Genomic DNA, 16,869 nt, shown 5'->3' on the forward strand with positions numbered 1-16,869 from the left:
ATTAAATAGATAATACATCTATCTGATTTTGACTAAATCAACTATTACCTCTGAAAATAGACCCTAAAGATCTATAAAAAAATATAAATAAAATATAAGTACATATATATCACTATATAGTAGCTACTAAACAAATATATCTATTATAACTAACTTCTAGTCATCCTTAAAATTCTTATTAATATCTTTACTTTCTCCTAACTTTCTTAAGTTCTCCTATTACTATAACTTCTATTCCTCTTCTCAATTATTAATCCCACTATCTCAGATTCTACTCATATACTCATAGAGCTTACCAATAGTTAAGTAACCCTCTGTCTTTATTCATAGAACTTTACTAAATCTTATTAAACTTCCCTACTCACTTTATCCTTCTAACTGACAGTTTACCAAACTCTTACTACATCTCTCGTTTCTTTCTTATCTCTAGTATCTCTAAAAATATATAAATAATATATCATATCTTGTCACTTACTAGTTATTCATTTTCCACTATGTTCACTATCTCATTGGTATTTTTAGTGTCATTATCCTTAACTAGTAACCCAAATATTGAATATCCCTCTAAAGGCCAGTCCATGTGGGGATGACCTCACTCCAACTATACATTGAGTAAGTTTATATATTTTATCAAATTTATTTGATTTGAGGTAAATTAAATTTACAACGACACTAAAAATAAACACCCCAATTTGCCTCCATCAGAGGCTCATTGATGCAGTTCGGTTGATTGATAGTGATTTGAAGGTTTGAAACATTTTACCATTCACCATTCACATGATGCAAATGAAAACATGTCAATCCTTTTTATAACTTGGTTGCTTTATGTCACTGTTAATTATTCCAACATTACCATACTATCTCTTAGTTCTTAGCTATTTTTGTCACTCTGATATAACAAAATATATGCAAATGATCATTCACGAGCATAATTATACTACCACTTTTGGATATTATTGTTATTAAGACAAAAGTGCATGAACTAATTTCAGGAAGATAGATTAGATCCTCAAGATGGCCTTCAATAAAAAAATCCATCAAAGGCATGATGTTCTAACTAAGATCCATCAAATGAATCGATGACTTATTTTCTGGAAAAGGGTTGATGAACAAAAAAATGGGGTTTGGTTTTCTCCTCTTATCTTTAAGCTTGTTCCTCAGATAAACTATCTCCAGGGTAAATGAACTCAATTGAAGAAATACAAATAAACTACCAATAGAATAACCAAGGTATGTTTAAGTTCTTTTTTCTGTCATCCTTTTTCTATCCAATCTACTGGTTCAGGTCAACATCCATAACATAGAGAGAGGGTGAGAGAGCTAGAGCTAGAGAGGGAGAGGGAGAGGGAGAGGGAGAGGGAGAGAGAGAGAGAGAGAGAGAGAGAGAGAGCTGAGGGTGAGAGCGAGCTGAGGGTGAGAGAGGTAGAGCTAGAGAGGGAGAGGGGGAGCGAGAGAGAGCTAAGGAAGGAGAGACAGGGGGAGAGAGAGCGAGAGGGGGAGAGAGAGGGGGAGAGAGGGGGAGAGGGGGGCAGACAGAGAGAGACGGATGGAGAGAAAGGGGGGGATAGAGCTAGAGTGGGAGAGAGAGGTAAAGCTAGAGAGGGAGGGGGAGAGAGAGAGATAAGGAGGGAGAGAGAGGGGGAGAGAGAGCTCGAGAGGGAGAGAGAGAGAGCTACGGAGGTAGAGCTAGAGAGGGAGAAAGAGGGGAGAGAGAGAGGGCAGGGGAGAGAGAGAGAGCTAAGGAAGGAGAGAAAGCGGGAGATAGAGCTAGAGAGGAAGAGAGGTGTAGAGCTAGAGAGGGAGGGGAGAGAGAGAGCGAAGGAGGGAGGGAAAGGGGGAGATAGAGCTCGAGAGGGAGAGAGAGAGCTATGGAGGTAGAGCTAGAGAGGGAGAAAGAGGGGGAGAGAGGGAGAGAGGGGGACAGAGAGAGAGCTAAGGAGGGAGAGCAGGGGGGAGATAGGGGGGAGATAGAGCGAGAGAGGGAGAGAGAGGTAGAGCGAGAGAGGGAGGGAGAGAGAGCTAAGGAGGAGAGAAAGGGGAGATAGAGCTAGAGAGGGAGGGGAGAGAGAGCGAAGGAGGGAGAGAAAGGGGGAGAGAGAGCTAGAGAGGGAGATAGAAGTAGAGCTAGAGAGGGAGATGGGGAGAGAGAGAGAGCTGAGGGAGAGAAAGGGGGAGATAAAGCTAGAGAGGGAGAGAGAGAGAGAGAGCTGAGGGAGAGAGAGGGGGGAGATAGTGCTAGAGAGGGAGGGAGAGAGAGAGAGCTAAGGAGGGAGATCAGGGGGGAGATAGAGCTAGAGAGAGAATGAGTGAGAGAGAGGGAGAGAGAGGAGGAGAGAGACGAACTGGACACGCGTGAGATAAATAACCTTCCACGTCGTGACACGCGTCAAATTAAACCTGATTACAGGTGGATCTGTACAAACGATGGGGAGGCGGCGTCTACTCTCCCCGTCCTTATCTCCTTGTTTATATCTCGCCACTACTGTCTCTGTTTCTTCCTGCTCTCTCTCTCTCTCTCTCTCTCTCTCTCTCTCATCGTGGGCTTACTGGGTATGGCTGGTGCACTTAGGCTGGCGTATGGGCTCTTGTTCCTCTCCCTTTCTCTCTCATGTATTAAGCTGCTTCACCTTGTACTTTGTCCTGTCCTCTATCGCATGTTTTAAATCGAAGATGCTGTTGCCAGAATCAATGTAAAACGTAGCTACTCTTTCTCTCTCTCTCTCTCTCTCTCTCTCTCTCTCTCTCTCTCTCTCTACCTCTTCCTCCCTCTATGTTTTAGTGGGAGAAGACCTCTCTCTCTTGAGCGAACTGTCCATATGTAACACAATTCCATTTTCTCTCTAACGAAGTTTACGGGCTTGTAAAATTTAATATCGACGGATCCGGAGTTTAACGATTCTCGGCTAAGCTAAAGAGATATCCTATATGAGAGATTGAAGTCAAGCAGGTATCTGTAGTAAAACGGTAATCAACCCATTTTTAGAATGAAACAGATCAAGTGAATTGTATCTGAACTGATCAATTTCGTGATAGGTTTGAAAGAGGGGCCTCTTTTCTTCTTTTATATTCCCAAATAGTTTGGTGGAACGAAATCTCTCTCTCTCTCTCTCTCTCTCTCTCTCTCTCTCTCTCTCTCTCTCTCTCTCTCTCTCTGTCTCTCTTCTCTTTTTCTCTCTTTATAAATAACCCATCTGCATCAAAATTCCATTTCTTTCTCACCGAAGTTTATGGAGTTCTAAACTTAAAAATCGATGGATTAAGAGTTTTCTACGCGGGTCTTAAGAGTTTCCCATGGGGGTCGTGGGAGAGAGAAAAAGGTTCATCAGATTTCGTTTGTCAAACATTAATTAATCCTTCTTTAATTAAAAAATAAAGTGAATTGGGTGCAAACTGGCAAATATCATGATAATTTAGAAAATAAAATATCGCTTTTCTTCATTCATGTCCGAAATAATCTAATCCAAAACTCAGATCGAACACTTGTCGGTGAAAAATAGAAGCGTCAACGCCGGAAAACGCGATGCGACGCAAAGTGGGTGACTGTCGAGAGAGAAAGAGCCTCCCTAATCAGAACTGAGAAGGCTCCTAAGAAAGGCCTCGTTGACGTTTCTCCGTTCGAAACGGGAAGATACTAAAAATGCCCAAAGAATCATAGAAAAGAAGAGAGAAGTGGAGAAGAAGAAGAGACACATAAGTAGTCAATGGAATTTTATTAATGATGACCCGCAATCTGGGTCGGCAAAAAATCTTGTATTTTAGTGTTGAATCCGTTGAGTGATTCATGGTCAAGTCCGTTTAGAGTTCTTTCTTATTTTAGTGAAGAAATCCGGACCACCGGTTCGTTATTTTCCGTTGTTTTAAATATTCTGTGATTGGTTATGTATAATAAGTTAGTTTAAGTCGTCGTGTATACTGAGTTTTGCTTTGTCTTCTCGGTAGATAAAACTAATTCTTTATCTGGTTTCCTTCGTTGATACGCTTAATGGGAATCTCTGACTCTCTTTCTAAATATGATGTATTGAAGATTTGTCTGTCTTTCTCGCTACGGTGACGAATCTTTGGAAGGCAAACGGTATTATGGAGGGGGAACGATGAGAAATGAAGTAGAGAGAGATAGATAGCTAGTTTGAGAGAGATAGAGAAAGAAGAGAGAGAGATGGATGGGTCAACATGCTGGGGAATGATAGCAGTGGTGGGGGTTTCGGGGAGTGTTGCATTGCTGTCTATGCATATGCACAAGCTCCTGGATCGCGAATTCAAGAAAATCCTAAGAACAGAGTTTGGTAACATCTTGTTCTTGTTCTTGTCCTCATTCATGCAATTTTCATATTTGGTTGTTTTCCTACTTTTCTATTGTTCTTCATCGATATGCTTGAAATGATAGGTTATAATCCAGAGCAAATCAAGAATGTAACTACAATCAATTTGGTCCTGTTTTTGTTTTTGTCCATAATGTTATTGTCCGCATGCACGAAATATTTTCATGCGTAACTGTTTTCCTACTTTTCTATCGTTCTTCGTCGTTATACTTGAAATGATAGGTTATAATCCAGAGCAAATCAATAATGTACCTACAAACAGCTTGGTCGCGTTCTTGTTTTCGTCCTTGTCGTTTTGTTTTCTCATGCATTTTATATACTTGGTTGTTTTCCTATTTTCCTATTGTTCGTCGTGATATTTTGGAAATGATACGTTATAATCCAAAGGAAATCAAAATGTACCTACAGAAAGCTTGGTCGTGTTCTTGTTTCCGTCGTTTTTCGTTTTTTTTCATGCATTTTTCATACTTAATAGTTTTCCTATTTTCCTATTGTTCTTCGTCCATATACATGAAATGATATGTTATCTTGGTCGTGTTCTTTTTCTTGTTCTTGTCATTGTCCTTGTTGTTTTGTTTTTTCATGCATTTTTCATACTTGGTTGTTTTCTTATTTTTGTATTGTTATTCGTTATATAATGGAAATGACAAGTAATAATCCAGAGGAAATCAAGAATGTACCTACGAACAGAATTTGGTATTATCTTGGTCGTGTTCTTGTCCTTTTTTTCATGAATTTTTATACTTGGTTGTTTTCCTATTTTTCTATAGTTCTTCATTAATATGTTTGAAGTGATAGGTTATAATACTATTCAAATCAAGAATGTACCTGTTGTGAGGAGAAAGAAGGTGAGGTTTGCTGACGATGTGGTGGAACCCTCCTCAGATAACGCCAACTACCGGCGGCGCCGCCGCTCATGTAACACCAACGTCGCCTCACCATCAGCTTGATGTCAGTAAAGAACAAAAAAATAAGATAACTAGGGAAAATGAAAATCATATGGATATGTTTTGGAGATATATGGGGAACAAACCATGTAAATTGTGAAAATTTGCCTTGATCTGATTAGACCCAACAAGAAACCTCTTGCATGTCAGACCAGTTTTTGAATCAAGATTTTTAATGCTTCCTTTCCCTAAAAATCAGCTCAGAAATGTGGCTAACTTTCCCTTTTGACATCAAGACGGCCATCACAGGATTCATTTTTCATAGTTGTTGTCTCATTCTACTTTGAATTCATGGACATTCCAGATAATGGTTGATTAACTGTAAAATTGTGGTCTATGAGAGAGAATGGATAAAAAAATCTGAACCTTTTTCCTAAAATCAAGAGCGTGAATATTGTAGAAATATCAAACTTGTGGAAGACTGTATGGATATGTTGCATCGGCGCCTTCAATTGACATGGTTTTAGCAAAATTTGTGGTGTATCATGGTTTCTAGTTTCATGGTTCGATTTTGGCGACCTCAGATTGCGGGTAAGAACATTGTTCATCATGTAACTTTGATCCCAAATAGTAGTTTCATGTCACCTAGAAGAGGAGCATCGCATTCCAAATGGACACAAACATACATAAGTCAGAATAATGATATAAATAATAACATCCTCGTATATATGACCAAAAATTTCTTTGAGTAATTTTAAAATAGCTTTCACGTCTTGCAATTCAGTAATGAGTCTCTGTAAACTGGATAGTCTGTTCACAATAATGACAAAGCAACATAGAAGAGAACAATGAAGCCAGGTTTGTGTAATCATGTAAATCATACTAATAAAGTTTATTATAACATTAACCATAACCAAAAACATTCAAAAACCATAACAATAGCTGAGAAGGAACAGAGTCATCATGAAATCAACTTGTTTGTCCTTTAATGAGTATAATTTCATGGTTCTATGTCTTAGAACACTTCTCAGTATTATCCAACCAACCATCCTTTGAATCATGTTGACATGATGAATAATGAATTTTATGAAGCAGATTTTACAAGAACAGCAAGAGGATTGGTGTAGAGTATTTCAAGAACTTGTTTTGGAAGGTGAAGGGGAAAAATCTTAAACTCATGGATATTATGATTAGAATATTTATGATGGGAATTAAGATTAGAATATGAAGAGTTAGACAGATTGACGTCGGTAAGAAAAGGTCAAATGATTAAAAATAAGAGCCCCTTTTTTACGAGAGATAATTAATTTAAGGTCATGTTTACTTTCTCAAATCCAAATTCAAACCATAAAAATACTAAGGAATTATGATCCCATTAACTAATAAATAATTCTTATTTAGTTAAAAAATCCAGTGTTACTATAATGAATTCCATATATTTGTCAATGTACTATTGTATCATGTGCACTGTGGAAGGAAGATGGGTAAAAATATTACAATGCCCGTATCACACTAGGCATTGTTATTCCTACAGATTATGAGCTAGTCAAAGCATATATTTAATCATTAGACAGCGAAAAATTTGCTAAACCTCAAGGATTTGGGTAAAATTGTGTTAAGCTTGATTTCCATTTATATGCGTGTTTGAGTTATTACACATATAGATGATTTTTTTATGGATGAAATATTTTCATTGAATTTATGCTTATTTACGAGAAAAAATTATTTTAAAAGAAAATAGAAGTATATTGTATTCATTAGCTTACTATATTCACTTTTTCCCAAATTTATAACTTGAAAAGAGTGTGACTATGGAGCTTCCAAAAAGCGCTTCAACATTCCTTATTCAGAAGCATTAAGAATATCAGAATTATAGACGGTTAAAGAATTTTTTGGAATATTTTATCCCCACATTAAAGGGAATCAAGTCGCTTTGTGTTTTTTTGGTCAAATAAGCCTCGTACAAAAGAAAAAATCTAAGCTTGAATGATCAATTTGATTTGATCCTTCTCTCTTTTGTTCTTAATGTTTAATAAGCCACTCCTTAAAGTTCTTATCCATAAATACTGAAAACGAATCCTAAAAGAAGTAAAATCTATTCTGTTGTGAAGCGGATATTATCCCCAGATAAAAAGGATGAGAGTCCAAGAGCTGCAGATAAGTTCCATAAAAAAATACTTATAAACAATACTTCAAGCTTAGCTTACGATTAGGATACTTCAAGCCTAAGTTTCATCTAAGATGTGGATTTATAGATGCTCAGTCTTTCTTCCATACCACATGAAAAAATCCTTGAAGTTATGAATAAGCTAAAATACTATCCTAATCAATATAAATTCAATAGAAATCATGAAATGGGATATTTTTCTGGGTTCTATAGGCCTTTATCTGGATACACAGCAGAAGATTTTTGCAAAATCGCACGACATCGATAAAATCATGAAACGACGTACCTGTGCATGGATCACATCCGTGATTTCTTGGATTCTGGAGTGAGAAGAGTCGAGCTGCTGAAGTGTGCATCATCTAAACATATCCGCGCGGTCCTCAGCACGTCGGATTTCTCCTTCTCATTGACGAGCCCCGTTCAACCTTTTTCGTCGTCGTTATGCCCTTCCCATCACATCAGGAGTGAAGAGGAGTCAAGGGGAGAGGGGACAAGAAAGGGAAGTCCCCTGATCAATTCTGGCCTTGGTGAACTTTGTTCAAGGCCTTCCCCTATTTATACTAAGTGGGTATTTTTCATAAAAACCCCAAAACTTAAGTACGTCTTCCGAAGTCCAAAAGACCATTTGCGTGTGACCCTCTTGGCCCATGTATCAGTCTAATTAACGACTCTAGCGGCCCAATAATATTTATTGGCCTTTTAAATTAATTAAATATATCATCATATAGATTAATTAACTTTGGATCAATTAAATCTAATCTATAGGTTAAGTCTCCAACACGTGGGGTGCCAAGCTACACCTCGTACTCTAGAGGATACAAAGGAGTGTGTATCTACTCACTCATGGAACCTGTTTATCATCGGTTACCATTTATGTATAATCCCTCATCCACTTGACGCCCATAGGATGACTTGGGTATGGTCAGTTGTCAAACCCTAATTGGTCATCTGAGTTAGTACTGATGCACTTGGAAATCGTCGGAGAGCTCTTCTCCTAATATTTTACTGCATTTGCCAAGGACTTCATCGCATCGTCTTCCTTGAGCTATCACCTCTTATACCAAGGGTGGATGATCCCATCTTGACCACTCAATTGTCTTCGTGAACTTCTTGATGCACCCAAACTAAGACTATTTAGAATCCCATGATTAGGGACACGTAGGTTATAGTCAAAGTACAATTGTATGTCCACAATACATCTTTGGTGTCTCAAGTCTAAGGACCACTTGCACAACCGTGATGTGAATCAACCTGATTGACCATTCTGTATGATACCATACAGGGATTTGTATGGATCAATTCAGTCAACTCTTTCCTCTAAAGAGCACTCACTATCTATCCTTAGTTTCTCCACACTAATGGCTACGTGACCGGCCATACTCATCATATGAATGAGGCTAGATGGTGCTATTCTATCCGGATATTTTGATGTCCTTCTCGAGTATCCTTTGAATAAGAGTATTTAGAACAAAGTCTTGAAGACTAGTGATTTCTGTATTTCAATCTCATCATAATTCACTAAGTCCGATCATGTATTCATGAACTTCATTATAAACATCACATGTGCACTATAATGAGTATGTTCTATCAATGAACATGGAGTGACATCTAGAATGTGTGATTGGCTTGCCGGCCACATATATTTCCATCAATTTTATCATCTGAAATTGTATACATATCAATATCAAGGCACAAGTAGGAGAAAGAAAATAAATCAAGCCAAAATACCCAAGAGCTTCATTATCCCATCTTTTTGGTCAAGTTTGGGAAATCTCTCCTGAGCAAAGGTTTGTTTAATTTACTTACCCTTTAAGGTTACCCTTTTCATAATGTTGAGTGTTCTGTCAGTTAAGGGCATTGGCTTGAATGAGCTGAGTGTGAGTGTAGTGTCTTGTGATATTACTATCATTTGGATAGTTGGTGTGGTTAAAAAGAAATATGGGAGAAAGGAGATTTCCCTTGAAAGTATACTATGCAGAAATATGTCAGACCATTTATCTATGCCTAGGTTACGGCAAGCATCATCTGTCACATCTTTGGTCACGGTGACAGATGTGTGACGGTGATGTATGGTGGTTTAGGACGCTATGATGTTGACAGATGACATGACAAAAATTTTCTGACAAATGACATGATGGAGTACTGGTGAGGAATGACGTGACAGTGATGGATGGGCTTGGACATGCGGCATGATGGATTTTTAAACGATGAAAAGGAGGCTGTCATGTATAAGATTTAGTTGAAATTTATTATTATGAAATTAATAAAATTAAAAGCTATCTCCCTCTCCCAGTCTCTCTCTCTCCTCCTCCTCTTCCTCCTCTTCCTCTCTCTCACTCTTCTCCTCCCCCTCGTTCTCCCTCTCCCCCCCATCTCTTCTCCCTCAGTTCTCACTCTCCCTTCCCTCTCTTTCCTTCTCTCCTCCTTTCCCTCAATTCCCCCTCTTCCTCCTGTTACTCTCTCCTCTCCCTCTCTTCCTCCATGTAGCTCTCTCCTCGTCCTCCCTCGTCCCTCACCTTCTCTCTCTCTCTACTCTCTCTATCTCAATAGTTATATGAGTTGACGTGAACTAAGGTATTGAAAGGCCTAAATTCAAGAATAAAACTAAATAATTTTCATTTGCTTATAAGACCTTACGCGACAGACATGGACGATGTCCGGTGACAAGACCAATACACGACGTGAGGATACATGACGTGTGACAAAACTATGATGGAATTTCTTCAAACTCAGGGACTTGGGATAGGACAGGAGATGTGATGAAATATTAGTTACATTTTGTTTGTCACGTCCCGTCCAGGACGTGCATAACCCTATATCCACCCCATTACCTATTTGGGATTGATCACATAAATACTTTACGAGATTAATCGCTATGATTCAAGTATCAATCCTCATTTTATTAGGCAGACTCATAATCTGCTGTGTGAATAATCAAATTAGCTATTAATCAGAAATTAGTTCCTATAATTTCATGCCATGTGTACATTCTTTTATCAAATGTAAGTAACAACATTTGAGAAATAGATAAAAATATCCATACACCTATTGAACCCAAGCGTATTAGTATAGGTATAGTTAGTACCTTCAAGACATAATAAAATAAAAATGGGTATAATTTAAAAGTATGGAGGTAAGTCCTTTCCTAGAAAAAAACAATTAGTGCATCTTAAATATCAAATAGAAACTGAATTAGTAAGGCCGCTGAAAATCTTAATCTGCGTTACCCTGCTGGTAGAAGTAGCAAAATTTTGGACACAATTTGGGTCGCATTTTTGTGAAAAGGTGTATAAAAATACAAATAGAGCAAGGAAAAACAGCTTTAGATCATACTACAACAAATGTTATTCCTTGTTCAACACTTTGGGAACTTTGATATATGGGTCTTCAGAGCTTGGAACAGCGGCTAAAATTGCGGGCCTGGAGTTTGCAAAAATTAATTTGATTAAAATCAGACATGCTTCGTATCCCAGTAAACAATTAATTCAAGAAACATATATTTTCAGCTCACCTGTTTTCGAATGATTCTGGTACATCATCTCGCAGATTACCACCAGCAACAGTGTCTGAGAAGTGTGCATTAAAAATTCAGCGAGATCCTCATTAAAAACACTTTTGAAAACGAGGTTAAATGATAAAATTCATGTTTTACGAACTGTATAAATGCGAAACTATCTGAGGCACTCCCATGCGACTGTATGGATTTGGGCCCAACAAATTTTCAAAGTGCAATTGAAAAATGATAGAGACTTTGATTTAGGTTTCTATCAATGAAGGAAATTCTGAGGGAGGGAAGAGTGATATGTATATAGACCGGGAACGAGAGCCGCAGCAAGAGCGAATGCAGGAGCGAGAGTAGGAGCAAGACAAGAGAGAGAGAGATGATTGATAAAGATTAGAGGGGAGAGAGAAAGGGAGATGATCGATAGAGATTAGAGGGGAAGAGACAGAGAGAGGGAGAAGAAGATGATCGAGAAAGATTAGACGGAGAGAGAGAAGGAGATGATCGATAAATATTAGGGGGACAGAGACAGAGATAATCGATTGATAAATATTAGAGGGCTGCTGATATTGAAATGGAAATTACCTTAAAAATAAAAGAACAAAAATGAAAACTAGGAGGCTGGAATGAAATAAACACCCCTGACGGGGGGTTGAAGATTGTATCGGAAACACTTAATCAAACATGAAACTAGCCAAACAGAAAATGTGGTCTAAATCTATTTACCGACACGAAGGGCAGGATCAACAGACCCGAGGTCGACAGATTGGAGTTGTCCGAACCTGAAACAGAGATTCTATGAAAATTAACCAAAGGTAATGTGTGAAAAGTAATTTGATAAAACTACGGTCCACCTGTTTCAAGTGTGTAATGAACAAAACAGGTCATATGTAAAATAAATGATTGGATTTTGATCGATCTGACAATTTTCCATTCGCTCTCTCCCACACACACGATAGATCATGTACGAGATAGATAATGGAAAATCATCAGACAAATTTTTATACCACTGCAACTTCAGAAACTGCCAATGTGGGATTTCTCACATGGCTGCGCCTGACTTGACCAATCTATCACTTGATGGGCCGATCTGATGAATTTGTACGATATAATCAGTCGGATCAGCCCACCGATCATCAAACAGCAGAATGATTGGAACCGAAGCCCAGTCTTATCTCTATCATGTTGATCCCATCGATCATTTAGGGTCGATGCCTTCCAATTGGTGCCATTTGACTCATCAGATCTTAAGATACAAACCCGATCTGATTGTCGACCGCCAAGAAACCTCAATTCTCATATGTACAGCTGAGATTGTCAGCTGTATATATGAATAAAAGATTGTCAGCTGTTTATGCTTTTGTATATGACTAAAAGAAAGGGTTTCCTTCTGTTCAATGCAAGGCAAACAAACAATAATGTTCTGAATCTTGTCAAAGCCTGAAAAAGAAATGAGTCAAGAGATTCTACACTCAAAAGTCCAGAATCATCATAATTTTTTTTTAAAAATGTTTAATGCCCACGTAGAAGCCGTGAAGGAAGATTCGAAGGACTAAATGATTCAAGGCCACTTTAACAAGCCCCTTGAATAAGCACTTGAATTTTACTGAAAATCCCTTCAATATTTTACTCAAATCATTCTCTTAATTTTGAGAATGCATACGCAACACGAGGTAATGGTGGACAAAGATTTTACACTCAAGAGATTCTGCACTTAAAATGCAATTTTAATTCAAACGAATATAGCCCTGGAAAAAAAAGTGAAAAACCCAAGGGAGACGTTTCTTTCAGATTACCCTCCGCCGGATAAAACCTAATAAAAGAGAACAAATTTTGTAAGAGTTAAACAGCCCATCATATATTCCCTGATTAATCCTATAGATGAGGTGCAGGACAATTCTACTAAAAAAACGGTAAATTGGCACTGCCAAAAGCCGCAAACCGCTAGAAAAACTAATGCCAGAGAGAGAGACCACGAACCAGTCAACAACTTGTCGAATCTTAGGAGTAAATTGCTCCACCTGTAAAGCAAAAACCATCCCAATCAATGATTCAGCAATAGAAGAGAGTAATCCAAGCTCAAAAAACATCATTCGAGGACTAAAATCAAGCGACCTCTTCCGGCGACAAAGAGATGCGCGATGTCTCCGCCAGATGGCGCAGATTCGGCGGTTCGAGAGCCGCATTGGTACGTAGACCTCCCGAAGACGATGAAAACGATCTGATTCCTCTTCGAAGCAGCGTCGCATACCTTCCCCATCGCGCTGCCCCTCTCCCTGCAAGGCTGCTGGTCATCTCCATCTTCGTCTCCGCCTTATCTTTCAAATCTCTGTTTATATAGTCTGCTCCTTGTTCGTCAACGTCAACGTCATCGGCATTCATAGACAATGTGGCATTTTCAGAGCAGGGACGCGGACGGGACGGTAATTTCATCCATGGACGAAGCAATCATCCCGTCCAGGACTTCGGAAGATTGATGGGACGAAGAATCGTCCTCCTGTCCCCGGACGGGACGATTGCTTCATCCATGGACGAAGTAACAGTCCTGTCTGGGGCCTTGGACGGGGTCGGGACGGTTATTTCGTCCTGTGGGGGCGTGACAGGTCCACCTGGCCAACGGACGTGCTGCGCCACGTGTCAATTTCTGAGTGGTCTAATCCTGATGCACACCCTGTTTCGTTCCGGAACGTTGGACGGGGCGGTTTCAAACGGGACGGGACGATTTAGATGAAACTCTAAAAATTGGGACATAGGATAAGACGAACTTCGTCCCTTATCGTCCATCGTCCACGTCCCGGACGATCCAGAACTTTATGTGCCAATGATAACATCAAATTTGGATATTGGACGGTTGACAGTATACCTCTAATGGGCCATCCATAACTGCCTGGGAGAAGAGAGAGATGAGAGATGTGTCCCCCCGTCCTACACGCGATATCGGAGGTTGATATCGTGATAGATGCTAAACTGGATATCGCAAAGGGTGAATCCTATTTATGTATTTACTGGCATTTGGACTACAGAACAATGTTGGATATTGGTTGCTATAGTACCTGATGGAAATATATGTGGCTAGCAAGCCAATCACACATTCCACTTCTCGTTCCATGTTCATTAATAGAACATATTCATTATAGTGCACGTGTGATGCGTATAATGAAGTCCATGAATACATGATCAGACTTAGTGAATTATGATGAGATCGTAATACGGAGATCACTAGTCTTTAAGCATGTGTTCGAAACATTCATATTCAAAGAATACGCCAGAAGGACATCAAAGTATCCATATAGAATAGCACGATCTAGCCTCGCTCATATGATGAGTATGGCCGATCTCGTAGCCATTAGTGTGGAGACACTAAGGATAGATAGTGGATTCTCTTTAGCAGAAAGAGTTCACTGAATTGATCTGTACAAATCCTTGAATGGTATTATACCGAATTCTCAATCAGGTTGTTCACGTCACGGTTGTGTAAGTGGTCCTTAGACCTGAGACACCAAAGACGTCTTGTGGACGGACGGTTGTACTTTGGCGATGGCCAGCGAGTCTCTAATCATTGGATTCTAAATGGTCTTAGTTCCGGTACATCAAGAAGTTCACGAAGACGATTATGTGGTCAAGATGGGATCGTCCACCCTCGATATAAGAGGCGACAACTCAAGGAAGATGATGCGATGAAGTCCTTGGCCAAGGCAGTGAAATATCGGAGAAAAGTTCTCCGATGATTTCCAAATGTATCAGTACTAACTCAGATGACTGATTAGGGTTTGATAGTTGACCATAACCTAAGTTGTCTAAGGAGCGTCAAGTGGATGAGGGACTATGTGTACACGGTAACCAATGACAAACAGGTTCCATGAGCGAGTCGATACACACTCCTTTGTATCTTCTAGAGCACGAGGTGTAGCTTGGCACCCACGTGTTGGAGTCTCGACCTATCGATTGGGTTAACTCGATCTGACATTAATTAATATATATGATGATATAGTTAATTAATTTTGAAGGCCAATAAAGGTTATTGGGCCACTGGAGTCGTTAACTAGACTGATACATGGGCCTAGAGGGTCACACGCAAATGGTCTTTTGGACGTCGAAAGATATACTTAAGTTTTAGGGGTATTTTATGAAAGATACCCACTTAGTGTAAATAGGGGAAGACCCTGAACTAAATTCACCTAGGCCAGAATTGTTCGGGGGCCTTCCCCTTCTTCTCCCTTCTCCCAACACCCCCTCTCCTTCCCTGATGTGATCAGGATGACGTAACAACGCCAATGAAGAAAGAACGGGGCTCGTCAACAAGAAGGAGGAGATCCAACGTTCCGAGGACCGCGTGGATACGTCTAGAGGCTGCACACGTGAGTAGCTCGACTCGGCTCACTCCGGGATCCAAGAAATCATGGATGCAATCCGTCAAAAGGTACTCGTTTTAATGTTCTTGTTGATGTTGTTCGATTCGTTCAAGTCTTTCGCTGCGAATCATTTTGTTTTGTTCATCCATATCAAGGCCTATAGAACCCAACAATACCGGTATATGATAATGATCTATCCTGATATTGGTCTTTGTCTTTGTCTCAGGGACTGGCCCTGATATTTGTATTGGTCCTCATCTTAGGGGTTGGATGATGACAACTGATACCGGTGTCTGATATTGGTTCTTTCGATATCCGATGTATAAAATTGAATTATATGAAACATAGAATTACATAATTAAGTTTTTTTAATCAATATCCCTCTAAGTTAACAGGTTGAAATAGTCTAGATTAATATTGGGAGAGAGAACCGAGAAGCTTATGGTAAAAGGAGAAAAAAGCTCAATTGGTCTAGTCGGTATCCTAATTTCATTTATGAATGATGGTTTTGACTCGTGGTGAAGTAGTCAGCATATATATTAATGTTATGTTTTAAAGTAGAGATGTTTCTATACACAATATTCAAAATGAGGCTTTTGATATCACTTTGTCTTGTTATATTTTATTCCTTCCACATGGGAGAATACACTGGATTTAGTTTTCAATATCTAGTACCGTAATCCACCACCGTCCTTACCCTTACGATATCCATCCCGATATCCAATATCAGGCAGATATTCAATATCAATAGGGTTTGACTGTTCTGGTGCGGTCAATACTTTTAGCAAGGGCCTAAACCTTACCTAAGGATCGGTCTGGTTCTGGTCCGGTCTCCTTCGGTCCCGGTCCGGACTTGGTCCAATCATGTTGACTAATCAAAGTTGAAGAAAAAAAGTCAAGATAAAAAAATGGTACGGACTTCTCATAGAATGGAAAATTTATTGCAAAGTCACTTGCAAAGTCACTTGGAAAATTTATTGCAAAATGAAAAGAAGAATAAAACAAAAGAGGAAAAGAAAAGAAGATTGAAAGAAGAATAATTGAACAATAAAAAAAGTTTTAAAGAAGAAGAAAGAAAGATGGAATGGAAGAAGGTAAAGAAACATAATGATAAATAAGAAAATCAGGCAAAAGAGGAAGAAGGAAAATAGTAGGATAAAGGTAACGAAGAAGAAAAAATAAAAGCAGACTAGAAAAGGAGAAGACTTAGAGCGTGGGAGATAGAGAGAACATGAGAGAGAGAAGAGAGCGTACGACAGAGAGAGAGAGAGAGAACAGGAGAGAGAAGAGAGCGTGCAAGTGAGAGAGAGAGAGAACGGGAGAGAAGAAAGAGTGTGAGAGAGAGAGAGAACGGAAGAGAGGAGAGAGTGTGTGAGAGAGAATGGGAGAGAGAGAGCGCGCAAGAGAGAACTAGCAAGGGAGAGAGAGAGAGAGAGCATGGGAGAGAACAAGAAAGAGAGCACGAGAGAGAGCGTGAGAGAGAGCACTAGAGAGAAAGCGTCAGAGGGAGGGAGAGAGAAAGCGAGGGAGCCAGAGGGGGAGGGGGGAACGAGATCGGTGCGAAGGGGGAGCACGACCTGTTGGGTTATGTAGTTTGGTTCATCCATGAAAAACACATTCCATGGATGCAAAAACATGGTCG

At 39.4% G+C, this 16,869-nt stretch overlaps 1 protein-coding gene across 1 annotated transcript; it reads right to left on the reverse strand.

Annotated features, from left to right (window-relative positions):
- Positions 1–10,565: 10,565 nt before the first annotated feature.
- On the reverse strand, positions 10,566–13,186 carry LOC144707000 (glutamyl-tRNA(Gln) amidotransferase subunit C). The gene is made up of 5 exons (XM_078580113.1): positions 12,991–13,186; positions 12,856–12,896; positions 11,602–11,657; positions 10,885–10,939; positions 10,566–10,793 (listed from the first exon to the last, which is right to left on the reverse strand). Exons 1-5 carry the CDS (start codon positions 13,174–13,176, stop codon positions 10,718–10,720), a joined length of 414 nt encoding a protein of 137 aa, XP_078436239.1. The 5' UTR covers positions 13,177–13,186; the 3' UTR covers positions 10,566–10,717.
- Positions 13,187–16,869: the final 3,683 nt, after the last annotated feature.

This window comes from Wolffia australiana, chromosome 8, assembly GCF_029677425.1.
Source record: "Wolffia australiana isolate 7733 chromosome 8, ASM2967742v1".
NCBI lineage: Eukaryota > Viridiplantae > Streptophyta > Magnoliopsida > Alismatales > Araceae > Wolffia > Wolffia australiana.

What these genes read in the sequence shown, in the direction of transcription:
- LOC144707000 (XM_078580113.1), bottom strand. Translation starts at nt 13,176, where the DNA reads ATGGAGATGACCAGCAGCCTTGCAGGGAGAGGGGCAGCGCGATGGGGA. An exon ending in TCTCTTTGTCGCCGGAAGAG is followed by an intron (nt 12,897 to 12,990) that starts GTCGCTTGATTT and finishes TTTGCTTTACAG; the next exon opens with GTGGAGCAATTTACTCCTAA. An exon ending in CCAGAATCATTCGAAAACAG is followed by an intron (nt 10,794 to 10,884) that starts GTGAGCTGAAAA and finishes TGCAAACTCCAG; the next exon opens with GCCCGCAATTTTAGCCGCTG.